Below are 22,219 nucleotides of genomic sequence, written 5' to 3'. Positions count from 1 at the left end.
GAGACCCCCGTATCTACAAAAAAAATTTTTAAAAATTAGCTGGGCATGCTGGCACGTACCTGTAGTCCTAACTACTTGGAAGGCTGAAGAGGGAGGGTCGCTTGAACCGAGGAGTTCGAGGTTACAGTGAGCTATGATTACACCACTGCAATCCAGCCTGGATGACAAAGAGAGACCTTGTCTCTAAAAAAAAATTTTTGTAATAAAAAAAGTAAAAACTTAACAAAAGCTGAGCAAGACCACAATGGACAAAATTATAAAATCCTACTAGCAAACCTTAAAGAAGACCCAAATGAATAGAGAGGTAGACAATGTTCATGAATCAGAAAACTCAATATTGTAAATGTCAATTTTCCCCAAACTGATTTATAGCTATAATGAATTCCCAATCAAAATACCAGCTGAGTGATTGTTATTGGCACTGACCAGCCAATTTTAAAATTTATATGGGAGAAAAAACTTACATAGAAATACAAAGAGCCACAATAGCTAGGACACTTTCAAAAAGAAAAATAAGATAAAAGGATCAGATATCAATACTTAATTGATAATAATGAAGATAGCTTTGTATTGGCACAGGACAGACTGACCAATGGAAAAGAACAAGGAATTTAGCAACAAACCTACAGATATGACAAGGGGGGTAACATTGCAGATGGGCAGGAAAAGGACAGCTTATAAACAAATGATGCTAAGATACATGGGCAACCCTACAGGGAGAAAAAAAATGAAACTGAATCCTTATCTCATGCCAGATGCATAAAACAATTCCAGGTGAATTAAAGGCCTAAATATAAAATAAAAGAGTATAAAGATTTCAGGATATAATCTAAGAGAATATCTTCATGACCTTGGAGTTGAATTTCTCAAACAAGTCACAAAGAACACTAGCCAAAATGAAAACACTGATCAATACAACTGTATTAAAAATAAGAACTGATCATCAGAAGATGCCAAAAATAAGTTAAGCCAGATTTAGAGAAGATATTTGCAACACACATTACAATAATATCAGAACTATATAAAGAATTCTTATAGATTAATAAGAAAAAGAGAAACAACACGTTTAAAAAATGGGCAAAAGACTTGAATAGAAACAGGAGACAAAATCAAAATGGTTAATAAATGTGAAAATGCACAATCTCATTAGCAAAATGCAAATTAAGGCTATATACACCCACCAGATTGGCAAAAAAATGAAAAGTTTGACAATACCAAGTGTTGACAAGGATGTGAAGACAAAGGAATTCTGTTTTACTGCTGGTGAGCATGTAAACTAGAACAATATTTTTGGAAAATAGTGAAAGATCCTCATGCCAGGCTCCTGGGTCCATATCCTAGAAAAACTCCTTCATACATGCATCAGAGACACGGATAGGAATGCTGCCAGCAGCATGGTCTGTAACTGCCCCTAACTGGAAACAAATCAAATGTCCATCTACAGTAAAATGCATCTGGGAACTATGACATAGCCATACAATGTAACAGTTTTCAGCAGTGAACTTGAACAAACTAAGCTATGAACAGCAACACGAATAAATCTCACCAACAAAAAGAAGCCGGATGCCAAAGCTTACATCTGTATGATTCCACTGATATAAAATACAAAACCAGAAAACAGCTGTGATGGATGCATAATTGGGTAGTGAAGGCTTTTTAGAAAAACAGGAGACTCACCAAAGCCAGGGCAGAGAAGGAGGGAGTGGTGCCATGATGGGGAGGGTGTGTGCATGCTGGCAAGCCTATTTCTTGATGGAGGTTGCACAGATGTTCATAACAATCTGTTAGGTTGTACGTTTATATTTTTTTCACTTTTCTGCATGTGTTTTATTCCTCAGGAAATGAAGGGGAAAAGGAGGTGCCTCAGCTCTGAGCAGCTCAGGGCACGGCCAGGGATGAAGCCTGACAGTGACACAAGGGCAACTGTCAGACAACCTCGAGTGGGTCTGAAGGAGGGTAGATGGGTTGGGGGTCTGCTCGTTGCCCATGGAATCTCCCTCCAGTGAGTGGCCAGAAGATAGCTTGAAGGGGATCACACACTTCCGTCAAATACCTGCAGGTCACTGTGCCCTCTCCCCCAAGGACAGGAGCCCTCTGTGGACTGCTCCCTCATCAGGCAGTCTTTTCCAGGTGGGGGAACAGGACTTATAGGCAGAGACAGGGCAGGATATGTGTGAGGGTCCGATGTGCTATATCATAGCCAGAGAGAGAGGCTGTGGCCCTCCCCTCACTTCCCTCCTCTAGAGACACATGGATTTGGTTCAAGTTCCAACTCTGCCTCATACTCCCTATGTGACCATGGTGTCCTCTAGGTCTGCGGTCCCCAGCCTGTGGGCCACGGACCGGGATCCATCCATGGCCTGTTAGGAACCAGGCCACACAGCAGGAGGTGAGCCAGGGAAGCCTCATCTGTATTTACAGCCTATTTACAGCTGCTCCCCATTGCTGGCATCACCGCATAAGCTCTGCCTCCTGTCAGATCAGCAGAGGAGCCCAAACCCTACTGTAAACTGCGCATATGAGGAATCTAGGTTGTCCATTCCTTATGAGAATGTAATGCCTGATGACTAACTAAGGTGGAGCTGAAGCAGTGATGCTGAGGTGGTGATGCCAGTGCTGGGGAGCAGCTGCAAATAGATTATCATTAGCAGAGAAGTTTGACTGCACAATAAATGTAATGCACTTGAATCATCCCGAAACAACCCCTACCCCACACCCCACTCCCATGGAAAAACTGTCTTCCATGAAACCGGTCCCTGGTGCCAAAAAGGTTGGGGACTGCTGCTCTAGGACATCCCTCTCCAGGGCCTGAGTCACTCTCAAAAGCCTCTTTCTGTCTGTAAAATGGGGATGGCCAGAGGCCTGCCCCAGCAGGCACTGAGCCTGAGCCCCAGCCTGGGAGGCAGGAAGCACCTCCCTGGAGTGCATCCTGGCTTGGCCAGCAGGGGGCGGGCCACACAATGGCGCCCAGAGTCCCAGGTGGGAACTGGGAGCTGCTTGGATCTTGTGAGGTTTCTTCTAGTTCCGGGGTTGGGGGACGGGACCTCTTTTGCCAAGTATGGTGGCTTACGCCTGTCATCCTAGCACTTTGGGGGCGTTGAGGGCGGGAGGACTGCTTGAGCCAGGAGTTTGAGGTTGCAGTGATAACACCACTACACTGCACTCTAGCCTGGGCGACAGTGAGACTGTCTTAAAAAAAAAAAAAAGACGTCTTTTCATGATAAAAATCTCTATTAACGGAAGGCATACGGGCTCACCACACTTTTTCAGATCAACTGTAGCAAAGGGAAGACCGTGTTTCATCCTTGGCTTGGAGAGGCTTCCCAAAGTGTCTGGGGTCCTTTTCCCAAAGCCCTGGAACCAAACCTGCCTCTGGTGGGCGGGTCAGGGAACCCTCTCTGAGGCCCAGCTTCCCTACCTGTAAATGAGGAAGCAGGACTGTCCCCAGGGTAGGGACAGGCCTCCAGTCCACCTGCCCTCAACACAGTGAGGCAGGGCAGTTCTGTTCCCCCAGAGCTGCAGCCCCCTGGCTGTGGGAGGACTCTCAAAATGCCTGAGACTGTGAGGGCTGGTGGGAAAATAGGCAGGGGCCAGGGTCTGGGGATCAGAGCAGTGAAGGACATGCCAGTGAGTGATAGAACTGGGACTTGAACCCAGGCCTCCAAGCCTCAGCTCTCTCACATGTAAACTGGGACTAAGCAGCTGTTTCTCCAAGCAAATTATGTCAAGTATCCAGCTTAACACCTGGAATGCAGGAAGTGCTCAGTAATGATAACTGCAACCCCAAGCCCTCTATGTAGAATGGAACATACACAGCAGGTCTCAGGAGGCAGTGGGAGCCCCTCTTTAATGCTGCAGGACCATGGCCTGGGACCCCACTCACCACCCTGAAAACACACATTCTTACAAATGAGGCCCTGGCCCTACAGTGGTTCACAAACAGGTGGCAGCTGTGCCTGCAGGCCCAGGCTCTAGGTGGGGGAAGGGAGGGTAGGCCAGACCCTGGGATGGGCCTTTGGGCAACCACAGACCTCGGCTGTCCAGTTGGCCAGGAGGACCTTACAGCTGGCTCTGGGCCTCAGGACCCCCAAACCTTCACACTGAGGGGTCTTAAAAAATGCTTTAGCCACTGAGCTGGTTCCAGATCACTGTGCAGTTTAGATAAAAGCAATAGTGTCCTTGTATCACCAGCTCAGCAGACACCCAGGTACTGGCTGGAAACCACTTCTCTGATCCAACCCCTCATTTTACAATTCTACAGAAAAGGAAACCACAGCCACAGTGGGGAACAGTATGCCTCCCCGAGGGTCCCCAAGCAACTTCAGGTCAGACTGGCCAAAGAATTCCAGCCACGGGGAGGAGAAATGGCTGGCTTTCCAGAGATAGTTCAGAACCCCAGAAGCTCCCTGTGTCCCAAACTCAACCATGGTGCACTGACCCCTCTCCCTGGGCAGGCTGAAGAGGAAACTCCCCTGCAGTGATGGTCTTGGACACCTGGTTCCTGGAAGCAGATGGCTGTTGTCGTCCACAGGGCCTATAGTCCCACGGCACCCTACAGCCCCGTGGGGCCATGGCCACCCACATCCATTGATTCACCTTTTCACCCACCTTCCTCCCACAAACCACAGGCCCCCAGAAGACACCCTGGGGAAGAGGGTCCAAACAGAAGGCCCTCTCCCAGGGGCAGTCAGTCACTAGCTGATGGGCACAAGTACTGTCCTCAGTTTGGGTTTCCCCAACATAAAATGCCATGAAAATCACAATAATCCTGGTGTTCCTGCCACCTGACCCCCAGCTGAGTCTGTTTTCATGAAAAATCCAGCCTGGATGGCTGTGCCAGGAAGAGTGACCAGATGGAATTACATACCAGAAAGTGAGGAGTCCAATCAGGGCTGGGCCTGAGCCAGGTATCGCCCGGAGGACTTGGGCATCTGGGTACCATCATCCCTACCCACCCTTGGCCTGCTCGGGACCCACTCTTTCTGCCCCCACCACAGCAGTCACCTCCTCCAAGAAGTCTTTCTGGAACCCCCAACTAGGTCCAGCTCCTAGCCCCTGCACACTCAGCTGTTCCCACACTGGGCTGTGAGCTTGGCCAGGCCAAGGGCCTGCTCACAGCACATGCGCAGCCCTGGCACCAGACCAGACACACAGGAAGTGCTCAATAATCGTTTGTTAATGCTGTGAACAAACCAATTGTGGTCCCAGAGACTTCAGCTCTGCAGCCCCACTGCCCTCGCCTGACCTGTGGCAGTAGAACTGGAGCTTGGGAGCGTGGGCTCTGAGCCCAGACTGCCCAAGCTTGGATCCTAACCTGTGACTCACTGAGCACCCTGGACAAGTCAGTCAGCCACCTGTGCCCTGGCAGACAAGACAACCACCTCTTAGGGTTCCTGTGAGCTGCTGCAGTCACCATCTGAACGTCGGTGTGGGCGCTCAGTAAAGCCAGTTCCCCTCTCCTTCCCAGTCAAGCCCTGGACACCAAGGCAGAGATCACCTCTGCTTTATTGGGAAGCAGCAGCCCCTACTGGAGCCTGCATCTTAGCATTCCTGTGGGGTCCCGGCCCCCACCCAACTGCCTCAGCCCACATCAGGGTGGGTGTGCCAGGGGGACCAAACTCCTGTCCTCAAAGCCCAGGCTGGGTCCTGGGTTCCTGGGGGTGGGACAGGGCAAGGCTCAGTGTGGCCAGAGAGCCCACCAGCCCCCTGGAACGTGGGGCCTGGTCCAGCTGTGGGGACCCAGCCTGCTACATGAGGCCCAGCAGATTCCATAAGGTGTCTGTTGCAGAGGCCCTGGGGCAAGCCCGGCCCCTGCTCCAGCTCATCCTCCCACGCAGGCCGGTCTCCATCTGTGTGGCCTGGGGTCATGGCCCCTGTGACTGCCTCTGCCTGACAGCCATACGGGGCAGGTGTCACCTGGGCCCGGTGTAGCCATAGGGGTGCCGCAGCAGCAGGCTCTGGTGGCTGGGCAGCACGTGGGTGTGGTAGTGCTCCACCATGCTGCCCACACTCACAAACAGGACCTCGCCCTCCAGGTAGAACTTGGAGTCCTGCAGGGGCAGGAGGGCGTGGGTCAGTGGGGCCAGGCCAGTCCTCTGTGCCAAGCCTCTGTCTCCCTGCCCCATGCCCTGTCTGTAAAATGGGCAGTCAGCAGTAACGATGACACAGTCAGGCCTTCTTCTGGCTGCCAGGTGTCGCCCTGCATCTGCCTCCACATCGTGCCTGTGCTCTCCACGTTCCCCCCACATCCCCTCCATCTCCAAGTGCCCGGCACACGGCCTGCACCCAGGGTACTGCAGGCAAGGTCTGTGCATAAACCCAGAGTCTAAGGCTGACCCTCATCTCCTCTAGGGTCAGCTCAGAACAAGGCTAGGCAAGGAGAGGAAAAGAAGAGGGAGGTTGAGGCAGGAGGAGGTGGGGGGCAAGCCAGGGTGAGGGAGGGGTAGGGGAGGGTAGGACTGTAGCCCACCTCTACCTACACCTTATCAAGGCAATTCTGCCCTGCCCCTTGTCAAGCCCCAGGCCCAGGGTCCCTGTCCTACCCTGAGCCCCAAGACCAGGCCCAGACCTCTCACCTTCTCAAAGATGCGGTAGTTCCTCACTTTGTTGGAGGTTTCATCCCACACGACCAGAACCTACAGGGAGTGAAGCAGGAAGCTGATGGCTCAGCTGAGAGGACAGGCCACGGGGGAGATCGACCTCAGGAGAGACCAAGGGAGGTGGGCAGCAGCATCTAGGCTGTGTCCTGTGGCCCCCAAGGGTAAGGTGAGAGGGTCTCCAGGCCACCTGCACGGGAACAGCAGGGACTAGATGGGCAGCCCCTCACCCCTAGGGATCCTTCTGCCCTCAGAGAGCCTCTGATGAGCCTTGAGTAACAGCAGCAGATGCCTGGTCCACCTGTAACCATCTCTGCTCCACATGGGGAAAGTGAAGCTCAGTGAGGTCACACACTTCATGCTCACAGGGACCCGTGCAGACCTCCTGCCATTGCCACTGCTCACGTGCTCTCCCCTGCATGAGCCACATCCCACCCCAGAGTCCGGAGCCCCAGCCCTTCCCTCCCCCACTCTCGCACCCCTGCTGGGAGTGCTACCAGGCAGGACAGAACTCAGCTGAGATGCCAAGCCAGAAACTGCATATGGCACTGATCCATGAACTAAAGCCCTGGGCCCACTGTCACTTGGGTGTGGGGAGAGCCCGAGGGCCCACCACGACGGAGCCGTCACCAGCACATCTTCCCGGGTGCCTACCTTCCCTGACTTGGTGGAGGAGTTCCGGATGCAGTAGAGTCCATCCTGGGGCTCTCCCTGCGGGCTTGTAGCTTTGAATAGCCTAAAATAAGACAGTTGACAGTAAGTCCTCCTCAGGCGGCTCTCACAGGGACCCTCCAGCCCCACTCCCATAGCTCACTCCCACAGTCACCCCAGGGTGACGTGGGAGCAGGACAGAGCTGACGGTTTCCCCTGCACTCAGGGCCATGTACTTGTGCCAGCAACTACCCAACACCAAAGCAAGTAAGGGGACAGAGAAGCAGGAAGATGGGGTACAGCAGGGGACCCAGCAATTCAAGGGCTCTGTGCCGACCTTTCCACTTCGCAGGATTCTGTGGTGTTGACAAAGACTGAGCTGGGCAGCGGCACCTGTAAGAGGCTGACAGTGGTCAGTGTCAAGGTCTGAGTGACCCACCCCATACCGCCACTCCCTGACAGCTGCCCCCTGCACCAGGATCCAGGGCTGTGCACGGTGTTCCCTGGCCCTTGGCTCCAGGGTTCTGGGCTCTGTGTTCAGGATGGGCCGCCCTGGCCTACAGCCCCCCTACCACCGCCCACCCTCTGGCTGGGTGGGATCTGAGCTTGCCTTCTCATAGTCCTCATCTGAGTCCTCCTGGCCCAGGTCGGCCTGCGAGGGGTGCCGGGGTTTTTCGAAGGAAAAGCTCCTGAAACTCTGCCCATCTGGGGGTGATCGCCTGGGTGGGGAGAGAGGAAGACGAGACCACACCACTGTCAGACACGGGATGGGCCACCCTCTGCTGCCCTCCACGTGACCGCGCCAAGCTCAGTATCATAATCCACGGGGTCTGCCTGCTACAGCCCCAGCGACTATAGAAGCCGGGGACAACAGGCTCCAAGAGGCCTGTGCTGACTGTCCTAAGCTAGCCAGACTGGCCCAAGGCCTGAAGTCCAAGTCAGGGGTCAGGGCTGCCATGGATGCTGGTGAGGAGGGTCCACACTCAGGAGTCATCACATGCTAGACAAGTGCTCTGTGTGCTCTTGGGAAAGGGGGTCTCAGCCCAGGCTCTGCCGCTGACTGGCCTTAAGACCTTGGCCAAATTACACCCCTCTCAGAGCCACAGGCAAGTGGATGAAGTGAATAGGGTGGACAATGCGATCTGACCCAAGGGACACCTGCAAGACAGCCCTGCACACCTCACACACGTGGCCAGGAGATCCTGCCCAGCCAAACTTTCAGGGCTTCAAGGAGGACTAAAGGAGGCCACACATGGCACAAGCCCACACTGGGATGGGCGGCTGGCCTGTGGGTAAGGCTGGGCCCTGGACCACAGCCCCTGCACACATGACTCTGCAACTCGCAGATCCACGTCACAGGAAAACAACCAACTACCGAGTATCTGCACCTTTGTGGCCCCTTGTCAACTAGAACTACGAGTGTAGCCAGGGGTTCTCCCAGGGACTTCTCCATAGGCAGCAGGGGGCTCAGAGATGTTAACAGAGCCCTGGGGAGAAGGGTGCCATGGTCAAGGGCATTTGGGGAACGCCTGGTCAGCATAAGCATGAGAAACCTGCCCCTGGGGCTCCCAGGGCCTTCACCTGCCAAGAGAGGCACGAAGCCCACCTCCTGTCCCAGACCCTTTGACCACAGGCCACTGGTATGGGCAACTGTGGGAGTAGGGGACACACTGCTTTCCTGGCACTTCCCAGCAATAAAGCAGAAAGCATTTCAAAGTGGCCTCAGGGCCTAGTCCCGGACATGCTCTGCATCCCCAGTCAGGAAAGGCACAAAGACAACTTGGGTGGCTCTGGGAAGAACCTGCACTGGGTCCTTGGTCAGGAGGGCTTGCAGAGGCAAGCTGGCTCAGGGCAGCCAGCTCCCAGGGCAGGCGGTCAGCCCTGCAGGCCCCTCACCTGACCCCAGAGCACCCTCACACTGCATAGCAGTAGCTCTGGGAGGCCTGCATCCCCAAGGCCACACTGACCACTGCCCCCGAGGTGGCCACTGGCTCCAAGCCCACCGCCCACAGGCTGGACATTTCTTAAGGGCAGGGTTGGACGCTATCTGCACCCTTGGAAGGGGCCTGCTGACTGGCTCTATTGACCAGGTATGGAGGTGGCCATTCCACCTAGGCAGGCTAGGGAGATCAGGAAACCTTCCTACCCCTGTATCAGCCACCCCATCATGGGCTCAGAGTGCCAGGGGCAAGGGGAGACAGGGTGCCAGCTGGAGGCCAGGCTAGGTCAGCAAGGGCTCCCGGTGGCTGGGAGGCAGGGGCGCTGGCTGCAGCACAGACTCACTGGAGGTGGGGGAGCGGAGGCTTCTCTGGCCTGGGTAGCACTGAGGGACGAGCTGTGGCCTCAGGCATGGGCAGCTTCAGTACAGGAAGCCTGGGGGCCACGGGGGGCAGAAAGAGTCCAGGCCTTGCTGCCTCCCTTGGGGGGTCCTCTTCAGCTGGCTTCAAGAACTTGGGCTTGTTGGCCGGCACAGGTGGGGGCTCAGACGTGGGTGGCCCCCGGGGGGACAGGTGAAAGGACTTGAGTTTGTCACAGTTCCTGGAGGTGGCAGCAGCCATGGTGGCAGAACTAGAGGCAGAGCTAGCCCCATGGCCAGGGGTCCAGGGCTCCTGGCTGGGGCTAGCACTCTCTCGGAAGCAAGGGGGCTTCCGAAGGCCGGGAACAGCAGGCACACTGCCCAGTGGGGGGTCGCTCATCCTTCGGGAAGTAGCGGGCACCCTGAGAGCAGGCTCTGCCCGCCTCAGGCCCATCGGGTCCCTCTTGGAGTCCTCAGGGACCAGGCTTGAATCTGGGAGGCCATGCTTGGGGGGCACAGGGGGCAGCAGGGGGCTGGGGCCCTTGGAGATGAAGGAGTGGGCTCGGGGCATGTCGGAGAAGGCTGGCTTCCTCAGCACAGGCACTGGGGGTGGTGGGTAGGCCGGCGGATGGGTCAGGGCGTCTGCAGAGCAAAGAGATCCGTGTTGGAACCACTCGATGGAGACTGGACCCAGTCCACCCCTGTCAGCAGCTAGCCCACCAGGTGTGCAACCCCTCGCAGCCCCCTGGGTCCCAGACTGCCTACCACCACCTGGCCCTCCCCTCCATCCTCCACACAGCAGTCCACAGAACCTTCCTGAAGCCTAGACGTCACACAAGGAGCCACAGGGTTACCAGAGGTGGAAGTGGAAGAGACGACAGAGTCAGGGACGCCCAGGCCTGGCCGCACAAGGGGAAGGGAGGAACTCTCGAGGGAAGGGGAGGAGATGGGCCAGTCGGGAGGAAGATGAACATCTGTGTTTGTTCATAACAAGTTTAAAATGCTGTGAGACGCCCAGGGGATGCCACGTGGAAAGTCAGGGGTGTGAGTTCAGGGTTTAGAGGTCCCGGCTGGATGTCTGAGTCAGTTGGCAGCCGGCAGATGACCCCAACTGTTAGCCAGGGAGTGAGGGAGGGGAGGCCTGAGCTCTGGGACGGCCCTGGTCCTGGGGTGGGCATCCCTCAAGGGGCCAGCACAGGGGTGCAGGAGGCGGGGGCACAGGATGCCTGGAGCGGGGTGGGTGAGGAGCGGATGGCCACCAGGCCAGGGGCAGCTCAGGTCCTGTGCTCGGGATCTGGAAGTGGGGAGGCCACTGGGGCCGTGGATGAGAGACGTTTAGGGGAGGGGAGGAGATGGGAAGGCCGGACTGCAGGGGTCCAGAGGGAGAGTCGAGCTCACCAGGGCCGGGTGGGCCAAGCTCAGGTGTGAGGTGGGAACCTGTGCAGGCCATGGGCAGGGGCAGATGTGGCGATCACTGGCAAGACGGGGCTCTGCATGAGAGAGAAACTGAGGCAAATGGCCCACATGTCCTGGTGGGCTGAAGGCCTGTTGGCGCTGGGGCCTCAGATGGAAAGAGCAGCAGCAGAGGGCTGGACACGGGGCCTGCAACTAGGAGGGAACAGGTAGTAGAGAGCAGGATATGGGGTGGGGGCCAAGGCGGGCAGAGGCCAGGTCAGTGGGGACAAGAGGCCAAGGACCGGGAGGCCGGGCGGAGGATGAAGGGAAGCCTGACTGCAGATCATCCAAGACACAGTGAAACAGACATGAGAAGACGAGAGAGACGGGGGCAGGGAGGAGACAGAGGGGGACAGCGACATACCCTCCTCGCCTAGCCCTGTAGTCCTCTGTCATCCTGTGTGACTGCCATGTTGCAGGAGTTGGGGCGGACACTGGGGCCTTGATGGCAGCCTGGGCTGCGGCTGTCTCCATGGAGAGGTGGTGGCCAAGGGACAAGGACTGGCCCTGGACCCACCCACTTCTCGATACCCCTACTTCCCCACTCTCAGCCCCAGGGCCACCCTGGCTCCACCTGCCACTATCTCCACCTCTCCCCCTCCACCCTGGGGGTGGGGGCGCAGATGAGCAGAGCCGGCCAGCACCTGCCTCTTCTGCTCCGATCCACCAGGCCACAGCAGGGAAACTGAGGCTACCCAGACAGTGATTGGGTGGGCAACCCAAACCTGGGAGGGGCTCTCCACCTACCAAGAGCTCCCGGGTCCCCGCCCACCTACCCTCGGGCTTCATGGGCTCAGGGGAGTCAGGCTCCATGTACGAGTCGTCCTCATCATCGTGCTCATAGTCTGCATGGGAGGGACAGAGGTGAGACTCAAGGTAGCCCAGGGCCAGCTGCACACAGGGTGGGACAGCGGGGCTGGGCCGTGGAACAATGCTCTGATCAGGGGGCTGAGGGTCCGGGAGGCATGAGCCAAAGACAACGTGGGCAGGATGTGAACCCAAAACCAAGCTGCCAGAGGCCGGAGGCTGGAGAAGCCACCATCACTCTACCAAAGGGACAGAGCAAGGGCACAGCTAAACATGCCTCCCTCTCCTCTGCAGCAGCCCACAAGGAGCACTGGGCCCGTCACTGTCGGCAGCCTGGTGTGGAGAGGCGGAGGAGCAGTGGACGTGGAGAAAGGCCTCACCTTCGTTGTCCGTGGGGTATGGAGAGAGGCTGATGTCCACAGGCCGCTCAACTGCACCGTAGAAGCTGTCTGTGTCAGAGCTGGAGTCGCTGCAATGCAGGGAGTGGGCAGGGGGCAGGCAGTGAGCACCAAGCCTGGGACGTCCCTTGGCACTGACACACTGACGCACGTGCACACACGTGTGCTCTGACACACAGATGTGCACGTGCACACAGAGATACACAAGCACACATGGTGACACACAGATGTGGACACACACAGACATGGACACAGACACATAAACATAGAAACACAAAGACACACACAGTCATACAAACACACAGACATACAGATATACAGATAAAACAGAGAAAAGGACAAGCACACACATGAACACAGACATACATAGAACAACACATGGACACACACACACACACACACACACTGTTACAAACACAGACGCAGGCACTGGAGGCTGTGGTGCCTCCACCGAGTGCTTCCTTCCCTCCTGGCTGTGGTTCTGGCCACAAGTCTGGCCCTGGACTGGCCAGAGGCCTCACGGCTGGGCCCACATCTTCACCTGCTCCTGCCTGAAAGGGCTTAGTCAACTGGGCCGGCCTGTGGGAGCCCGGCTAGAACCGAGGGCCAGGAGCTCTGGGGCTCAGGGAGGGCCCTGCAGGGCAGCCTTGGGTGCGCCCAGCCCTCTCTGGGCCTCGGGCTCCTCGTCTATGAAAGAACAGGATAGTTTGTTCCTGTCCAAATGGTCTCTGAGATGGACAGTTCCAGCTCAGAGAGCCCTGCTGCTTGCTGGGCTACCTCATGGATGAGGTTGCCGAGACACGGATTGACTGAGCTGGCTTCCTGGGAGATTTCGGCCTCACCCCAGAGTGAGCCCAGTGGACATCAGGGGCAGGGGAAGCCAAAAACTCTGAGCTGCTGCAAATGCTGGGCCTCCTGGGTGGGGGAGGTAAAGACACATGACCCCCAAACAGGAACTACCAATCCCTGCGACAGAAATAGACGGCAAGGCGGAGCTGGAGAGGACAGATGGGAACAGAGAAGGATGGTACACATGCAAACCTCACATACACGGAGCACGCCTGGCACCTCCAGAAAACTCCAAGGAGGGGGATCTGGGCCAAGCCCCAGGGGCTGGGAGGAGGATACCTGTGTCAAGCTAAGGAGCTCTAGGGCCCCCCCACCCCATCTGCCATACCCCAGGGCCCACCTGGTGTCCAGGGACAGCTCCTTCTTCTCGTGGAAGTGGCCGATCTCCCTGCGCAGCAAGGCCATCCAGCTCTGTGGGACAGCCGGGGCAGCCGTGGACATGGTGCCGCCAGGGTGGCCCCATCATACCTCCCCCTTCGCTGTCCCAGCTACTCTGCAGTGACCGCCAAGGCTGGGGATGCTGACTGGGTCAGCTCGCGTGGTATGACTCAGCACAGCCTGGCCCTCCTGGGCCTGTGGCTGCACCTGAACCACTCGGGGCCCCCCAGGTCAGCACATTCTGTGTGGCACTGGTCCCAGGCCCTGGGCATGGGGATGAGGGCTGCGGGCCGGCATCCACCCAGCTGCCCACACCCAGCCACGTCTCCCCAGCCCCACTCACCTTGCGCTCATCCTCAGAGGAGGCTGAGAAGAACCACGTGCGGTGCTTCTTGCTGATGTGGACGATCTTGAAGGGAAAAACATTGCTGGATGTCGTCTCCTCAGCTGCCCGCATCACCCTGAAGGCACAGCACCAGCGGTCAGCACTTGGTCCACAGCCGTAGGGATAGCCTCACCTGGTCCCCTGCCTGGACGGGTCTGGGTATACAGCACCACGCCCCAAAGAACATGGCACATCTGGATGGCCCCTGCTTACATGTCCTGGGTGGAGGGCCTCATGCCCAGGCAGATGGGAGAATGTGGGTGCAGGCAGGGGGCTGACAGAGGGGTGCTGGGCGCTGGGAGGGCCTCCTGGGAGCAGCAAGGCATGGGAGATGAGGACATCACCCTCAATGCCCACCAGTGCCACAGTGCCACTTTACATGGACACTACCCTCCCACCCCCGGCCTCACGTGGCCCCTGGCCTGCCTGTGGGGGGCCACTCCAGGGGTCTGGGCCCTCACTATGCAGCAGCAGCCCTGTGTGCATTTCAGGGAATGACTTGTGACTGCTCTGTGGCCTGCTCATCTGGCCAGGATGTGGGGTTTGTACAGAGACCACAAAGTTTACCGTGGAGGGATCGCTGCCTGCCCGGCACCTAGGCAGGTGTGCCCATCCCAGGCCCAGCTGGCCCTGATGGGCTAGACAATTACCCAGGGCACAGCTGCATCTACCACTGGGCCCAGTGCTCACGCCATGGCTGGCACACGCTGGAGGCTGGAGGGCAGTGTCTGGGGAAATGGAATAACCCTCCCCAAGGGACCCCAGAGCTTTGATCAACCAGTGCCTGCCTGCCACCCACAGGGCCCTCAGGACTCCTCCCTGCCTTGGCCAGTGCTCTGGGCCAGCTGGGAGTTTTGGCAAGGCTGCCCTACTAAGGCTGTGGCCAGAGTGCAAGCCAGGTCCTAAAGTACATGTGAGGGTCCCGGTCCCACTGCCAATACCATGTGACCCTTGGTTCCTCATGGGCAGGAGGGGCTGGGCCCGTAAGGGGTGTAAGAGATGCAGACTAATGCTGCAGCGTGCAGGGTCCAGGTGGTACAACCCCTAGAACCATAGCCAGGAGCCAGCACTTAAACCCTGCTCCGTGGGCCCCAAGGGGCTCATAGGCCCACCTGCGCCAGCATGCCCCATTCCATCCAGAGGGCTCGGGCCACTGCCCACCTGCCATTAGTCCAGAAGGCCTCAAGGGCAGACTCGTGGCCCCTCACTGGATGGAGGGCAGCCCATGGCATGTGTGAAGCAGGCAACTGGCCCCCAGCCTGGGAGGTCCCTGGAGCCAGGGGCAGGGCCAAGTTTAGGACAGGGCCTAGGTTGGCTGGGCTGTTGGTTCCCTGGAAAGAGGCTACAGTGAGTGAAGGGGCAGGGCAGGGCAGGGAGGAGGGACACAGAAGTCACTGGGCCATGGCTGAGTGGAGACTCCGGAGATCAGGCCCTCAGGACTTGTCCATGAAGCCACAGGAAGCCCCCAGCCTCACCCCCAGGTCCTCAGCAAAAGCCTGAGGGCAGAATGTGAGAAGACGGAGAGGTATCATGGACGTTGGGCCATCGGCGTGGCAGAGGCTGCGCACAGCCCGGGGGTGGTTTTCAAAGGCCATCTCAAAAAGCCTGGACTATCCTTGGGTGAGATTGAGGGGTGGGCCCAGCCAGAACTGTCAGGGGGGCTGACAGGACAGCCGGCTGGCTGTAGGGTCAGGTCAGCAGGCAGGATGGGCACTCACCGGTTATAGCCACTCAATGAGAAGGCGCCCTGTGGGGAGGCTGACGTGCTGCTCTTGAAGTAGTAGATGCATCGCTTGTGGATGATGACAAAGCGCAGGGGCCCTGCGGGAGCATGGCAAGACAGGGCTAAGCTGCCAGGGGCCAGTGGGCAGATCCCATCCTAAGGACCTTCCCCAGAGGCCCTGGGCAACCCTGCCTCTGAGCCCTGCTGAACGGAAGAACAGGGGCTGGGCTGGCTGCCCCTCCCCAGGAATCTACTCTGGGGGCAAATACAGACAAGTTCATGAGCATGCTGGCCAACCCCAGAGCACCACTTCAGGGCAGGCCTGGCCACCCACAAGTTTGGGGGGCTGTGTGGAGGAAGGACAGAGCCAGAGCCAGAGCCAGGGAGGCCACAGCTGCCTTGCTGGGTGCCATGGGAAGCTGGGGACTCCCTGGACCCCAGAGCTAGAGAGGGAGGCTAAGGAGCCCAGAGAGCTTACCAATGAGAACCACTGATATAGAGCCCCCCCTAGGTGGAGAGTTACACTGAGAGCCCCTCACTCTACTGCCCAGCCCCAAGCAGCCCCTCCAGGTCTTGTGGGCAGGTCAGTTGTAGCCTTCCATGGAGGCTCCCAGCACAAAGAGACCAGCCTACTCAGTGCCCATACAGAAACTGAACACCTCAACCAGGAAGTCCAGGGAATCCCTGGCAGAGAGCACTGCCAGGGCAAAGGCATGCAGCACCCGCTGCCCAGGCCCTGATGCTCTTTGGCCATCAGTGTCTCCACACTTGGGCATCTCCCAGGCTTGGGAGCTCCCCCTCTCTCCCAGACTGCTGTCCTAGGGGCCAGAGCCCAGGTCTCACACAGCCCCAGAGGCCCAGCACTCAGCCAGGTCTCAACTTGGCATATGGGTTCACTGTGGGCCGAATGTCCAAGCAACTCTCTGAACACCCACAGATGAGGCGACAGCAGCACCAAGGGCCAGACCTAGCAAGCCACCCAAGGTACCCTGGTCCTGGCTGGAGGCTGAAGACCCTCTGGCCAGCTGGCCAACACCTTGCACTAAACGCCTTTCCTGTCTCTTTGCCAGCTGCACCACCTGTACTCTGCCAGTCCTGGGGGCTGGGGAGGCCAATCTCAAGTCCCCCTGGGGGGCCAGCTGCCAAACAGGGAAAGGAAAGTCCAGAGGCCCACTGTGTGAGGAAGGAGAGGCTCAGACAGACTGCTTGCCCAAGGAGCAATCAGGGCTCAGCTCCACCCCATGTCCTCCCACTGTGCCCCCCGCCACCCAGGGGACTCACATTTGAGCAGCTGCAGCTGGGTACCACCCTTCTTGTGCAGGTATCCAGCTTTGGCCACACCCCCAGGCATGGTTAGCAGATTCTGGGCACCAATGGCCTTCATGGGGACAGGCCAGTGCATCTCCTCAGCCGCCATGAAGCTGTGATAAAAGAGGAAGGGACATGGCTCAGCCAGAGCTGGGGGACAGGAGACAGCTTAGCTGGGGCACTTGGGGGAACACTGCCAAGATCCAGGAGACAGCATGGAGGGTAAGGCAATGAAGGACGAGGAAACCCCTTTTCTGAAGGCCTCAGGCTTCCAAGTGGGCCCTGGGGAAGACAGGGCCACCTGGTCTACTCGGTCAGCCCCTGGTCCACAAAGCCACACACCTGGCCTTCATGGAACCTGAGGGCTAAGCATGTCTTTTATCCTCCCTGGTTCATTCAGCACACACCTACTGAGCGCAAGGCCTGGTCGGGGCTGAGGTGCAGGGATGAATGAACCCAGGAACCCAGCCCAGTAAGGTAGGCCTTAGGCCATAACCACCCCAAGCCCCAGTGTTAGGCGAGCCTATAATGGAGCCTGCCCTAGACAGGAAGCAGGAAAGTAGATAGCCAAGAGCCTCCAGTTTCCTGGTCAAACAACCTGGGCTCACCTGGCTCGGCTTTCTGGACGATCCCTAGGCCTTAGTTGCTGGAGGACAGAGTGGACCCAGCCTGGCACAAAGCACACCCTCCTCAGCAGAGGCTGGGACCACCATTTGGTGGATGGGCTGGTGTCCACCTCATCTGCCTGGAGCATCACTCACCTATCCTGCCTGAGCCCCCGCAGGAACCACATAGCCCATGGTCACTGGTGACTGCCTTGGGGCTGACCCAAGCCCACAGGATGCAACATCCCAAGCCCTGGCATCAGGCCCTGCCCCCTACTCATGCTCCAGCTGTCTGTCTTGAAATTGGCCAGGCTGTTTCACACTTTCACCGATCCCTGGAACAACCTCCACCTCTCCCCAGGCAGAGAACCCCTACTCATCCTTCAAGACCCACATTAAGAATTCCCTCTTCTGTGAGGCGCTCCAAGTGCCCAGTTACACTGTCTGCCAGCTGTGGTCCCGCTAAATGGTACCCCCCGCACACACACACCCTGTACTGTTTTGTCTGTACTTGCCCCACCCTGGGCAGGTCCTGCCTGGGGCCCTAGGGGAGTTGGATGACAGTAGGCATGGAGCAGCTAGGACCAGACCCAGAGGACCAGTCCGGCTGGGACTTGTTCCACTACAGCTCCAACCCTAAAACACATGTAAGGAAAACCACTCCCTGCTCTTAGCAAACCAGCAGCTTCCATGAAATGTCCAAGAGGGAGGTCACTGCCTCGGAAGACCAAGGCTGCCTTCTGCCCACTCTACCTGGGTCACTCCCCAGCGGCCCATCTGCACATAAATCCAACCCTCCTGGGACGGCCTCCCGGTACAGGGTGCCCAACAATAGGGCTTGGAACAAAGGCACGGGCACACCCCTGCCTGCGCCTGCCCACCCGGCCCAGCCCCCGAAAGAGCCCCGCAGTGGGAGGAGAGGGTGCCGGGTGCCCACGCCCAGACACGGAGAGGTGCTGGTAGAAGGACGAGCCCCGCGCCCGGCCAGGAGCCCCAAGACCCGCCCGCCTTTGTTCCCGCAGGAAGCGCGCGATTGTCGCCCGGGGTTCCCGGTCCGGGTCCAGTGGTTTACGGCCCAGGTCTGAGCCCCGGACCGGGGCCGGGGGTCCGGGCGGTACTCACGGCGTCCACGTCGGCTTCCCGGGGGCGGCCCGCGCCCGCCTCCCCTGCGCGCACCGACACAGCCCCGGGCCGGTTCCTCCGGCCGCCGCCTCGTCCTCCGCGCCCGCCTCCCGCCGGCCCCAGCAGCGCGGTCGGGGCCCGGAGCCCGCCATGCTCGCCGCGCCCTCGCCCCGGGCCCGCGCCCCAGGCCGGGCTGCCGCCGGCTCCGCCCCTCGTGGGCGGGGACGGGCAGGTGAGGACTCCGGGACCCGTCTTCCCGCCCCGCGCCGCGTCAGCCTGCGCCGGGCGCCTCAGTGTCCCCACCTGCTACACCGAGGGTGGTGGGGGCCGCTGGGCACGGAAGCTGCCGAATATGAGCGCAGCCCGGAATCAAGAAGCCTTCCATGCAGAGGAGGGTCCAGGCGTCACCCCCCAACACCTGTGAGTCCAGATCCCAATCCCACCAGCCACCCTGCAGGGAGCTCCCGTGGAAAAGTTGCTTTTCCACCAGGTCTCAGTATGTACCTCTATAAAACGGCACCCTGCCTCTGAGGGCTGTGTGGGGTTGACAGAGGTCTGGCTGGCCCAATGCCCCCACCTCTTCTTACCCACCCACCCCGACTCCCCTTTGCCTGTGTGACTCAGTGCGCCTTCAACCCGGGATTCTCCAAGGAGCAGGGGGTCTGGTCCTGGAAACTCCCACCTGCTTGCCCATGTGCAGGCACCTCTCCCAGAAGAGTCCCCAGGCTGCCCAAAGGCTGGTGAAGGCCCTTGCTGGCCTCCCAGGCACCTGCCTCCTCCATCTCCCACCTGCATACGGGCTACTACTGAGATGAGCCACCTGCCGCAGAAGGCAGCAGGAACGCCCATGGGCCCTGAGGTGGTAGCACTAACGCACACACCCAGCTGTCCATACTGGGTACCCAGCTCTGTGCTTCAAGTCCTCCTCCACCTCAGGCCAGCTCTCTGAGACTCTTCCGACATCCACCCTTCAAATCTCACTGCAGCTTCCATCCCACCTTTGTGCCTTTGTCCCCAGCACACTTGCCCCTCCCTCCACTGCACTGTCGTACCCAGCCCTCCTCCTTCCGGCCACCCTGCCTGTCCTCTTCCACAGTGCTTCTTGGCAGCCCCACCATCTCTCCTCCTCAGGTCTCCCCTGCCTCCAGGGTCTTTCCTCCAGGACACCCCCAACATGCACACCATTCCCATCACTGCTCTGTGCTGAGCCTCTGGGGCCACCTCATGCCCACCTGACCCTTCCTGATGCAGCCCCTGTGGACCCTTCTCACACCCTCTCCTCCTGCCCTTGAACTTCTGTGCACCTGTGCCAGCCAGGCCTCATGGCTCCATTACCCAAATCCATGACACAACCACCTCGAGGTCGAAGTCCACGCTGTGTCCACTGTCTACAGCTGTGACTGAACTAACTCAGCCTTCAAGAGTTGGTTTGAAAGAACAATCCTTCACAAACTCTTCCAGCAAATAAAAGAGGAGGAAACTCATTCTGTAAGGCCAGGTATTATCCCAATACCAAAACCACACAAAGACATCACAAGAAAAGAAAAATACCAATATCCCTTATGGATATAGACATAAACATCCTCAACAAAATACTAACAAACTGAATCTGAATCCAGCAACATATAAAAAGGATTCTACACCAAGACCAAGTGGGATTTATCCAGGAATGCAAAGTTGGTTTAATATTCAAAACTAAATTAATGTAAAACACCATATCATGAGCCATCACATCTGTAATCCCAGAACTTTGGGAGGCTCAGGTGGGAGAATTGCTTGAGGCCAGGAGTTCAAGACCAGCGGGAGGAAGAGCAAGATCCTGTCTCTATAAAAAATAGAAAAATTAGCCAGGCGTGGTGGTACGTGCCTGTAGTCCCAGGTACTCAGGAAACTAAGGTAGGAGGATGGCTTGAGCCCAGGAATTTGAGGTTTCAGTGAGCTACGACACCACTGCACTTTAGCCCAGGTAACAGAGCGAGACCCTGGCCCCCCAACAAAAAAGCCCCAACATATCAATAGAATAAAGGACAAAACAACATGATCATCTCAATAGATGAAGAAAAAGCACTTGACAAAATTCAACAATCCTTCATGATAAGAAAACCACTCAACAAACCAGAAATAAAAAGAAACTTCCTCAACCTGATAAAGGGCATCTATGAAAAGCCCGCAGTTCACAGTTAACATCATACCTAGTGGTAAAAGACTGAAAGCTGTTCCCCCAAGAACAGAAACAAGGTAAAGATGTTTGCCCTCCCCACTTCTATTCAACATTGTACTGGAGATTCTGGCCAGAGTAATTAGGCAATAAAAACAAATAAAAGTTATCCATATTGGAAAAAAAGAAGTAAAACTATTCACTGATTAGATGATTTTTTTTTTTTTTTTTTTTTGGAGACAGAGTCTCGCTGTGTTGCCCGGGCTAGAGTGAGTGCCGTGGTGTCAGCCTAGCTCACAGCAACCTCAAACTCCTGGGCTTAAGCGATCCTACTGCCTCAGCCTCCCCAGTAGCTGGGACTACAGGCATGCGCCACCATGCCCGGCTAATTTTTTCTATATATATATTTTTTTAGTTGGCCAGATAATTTCTTTCTATTTTTTAGTAGAGAATGGGTCTCGCTCTTGCTGAGGCTGGTCTCGAACTCCTGACCTCGAGCAATCCACCCGCCTCAGCCTCCCAGAGTGCTAGGATTACAGGCGTGAGCCACCGCGCCCGGCCTAGATGATTTTATATATAGAAAATTCCAAAGAGTCCACTAAAAAGGTATTAGAATAAACAAGGTCAGCAAGGTGGCAGGATACAAGATCAACACACAAAAATCAATTGTATTTCTATATGCCAGCAACAATCCAAAGATGAAGGTAAGAGTTGCTTCAAGTGTTCCTTCTTCTGGGCTCCATACCTGGGCAAGGTTCAGCAGGAGGAGTTAGGGCAGGTTACAGCCCTACCTATTTCAGCTCAGTGGCCAGGCAGAGGGAGGCCTATGAGCAGGGCTCATTCCCACCTGCCTGCATTCCCACTGTGGGTATAATGAAGGCTCCTAGGAGGCCACTGACTGACCTTGGGTGGGGAGGGCAGGTGGTGACAAGGCCAGCCAGGTTGTGCTCCACCTTTACCTCCTCTGGGAATGTCCTCACTTCAGGGACAGACACTGACACTCCCAGCCCATCTCCAGAGGATGGGCTGTCCAAGGGGAAGCTGCCCCAACCTCGTTCACCCAACCTGGCCCTGCCTTGCACCAGTGGGTGGCACCTGTCCAGAAGCCCAGCGCCAGGCCAGTCTGAGAGCAGAAAGGGGAAGTGGCAGCAGAGGGTGAGGGTGAGGACAGCCATAGTGGCCATGGTGACCATGCAGCTCTTGGGGAATTTCAGCCCAGCTTGTGGACTGTAACCCCACCTGTGCCTGGGAAAGCCGAGGGGCATCCCTGAGGGGGACCCACACATGTGGCTGGCCTGGCCTCCACATTTACTCCCTGGCTGTCCCCGTCGGTGCCCACAGTACTGCCTCAACCATAGCACCAGGTACCTGATGGTCAAATTCTATTTGTTCATCCCAGGGGGCTCCACAGCCCTTCCTGTCAGCTCGCTGGGAGATCTCAGCGAGATGTGTGGCTGTGAGGGAGAGTGCCGAACACTTAGGTTCAAA

General features: G+C 57.2%; 1 protein-coding gene across 3 annotated transcripts in view; it reads right to left on the bottom strand.

Annotated features, from left to right (window-relative positions):
- Positions 1–5,487: 5,487 nt before the first annotated feature.
- The window catches only part of SH3BP2 (SH3 domain binding protein 2), a 37,391-nt gene continuing 20,659 nt past the window's right edge, over positions 5,488–22,219 (bottom strand). For 2 of the 3 annotated variants that reach the window (XM_045528206.1, XM_045528207.1), the window contains exons 2-13: positions 16,820–16,959; positions 15,534–15,636; positions 13,774–13,891; positions 13,393–13,463; positions 12,186–12,274; positions 11,775–11,843; positions 9,531–10,185; positions 7,858–7,966; positions 7,585–7,640; positions 7,251–7,332; positions 6,576–6,635; positions 5,488–6,050 (exon numbers count right to left, since the gene is read on the bottom strand). In XM_045528206.1, the coding sequence (XP_045384162.1) occupies positions 5,913–6,050; positions 6,576–6,635; positions 7,251–7,332; positions 7,585–7,640; positions 7,858–7,966; positions 9,531–10,185; positions 11,775–11,843; positions 12,186–12,274; positions 13,393–13,463; positions 13,774–13,891; positions 15,534–15,636; positions 16,820–16,955 (1,686 nt within the window). In that variant the 5' untranslated portion in view covers positions 16,956–16,959 and the 3' untranslated portion in view covers positions 5,488–5,912. Of the gene's footprint in view, positions 6,051–6,575; positions 6,636–7,250; positions 7,333–7,584; positions 7,641–7,857; positions 7,967–9,530; positions 10,186–11,774; positions 11,844–12,185; positions 12,275–13,392; positions 13,464–13,773; positions 13,892–15,533; positions 15,637–16,819; positions 16,960–18,573; positions 18,726–22,219 lie in introns of those variants that run through there. The other variant, XM_045528205.1, reaches the window with a different exon arrangement.

This window comes from Lemur catta, chromosome 17 (assembly GCF_020740605.2).
Source record: "Lemur catta isolate mLemCat1 chromosome 17, mLemCat1.pri, whole genome shotgun sequence".
Lineage (NCBI taxonomy): Eukaryota > Metazoa > Chordata > Mammalia > Primates > Lemuridae > Lemur > Lemur catta.
This window is presented reverse-complemented; position numbering and strand designations above follow the sequence as displayed.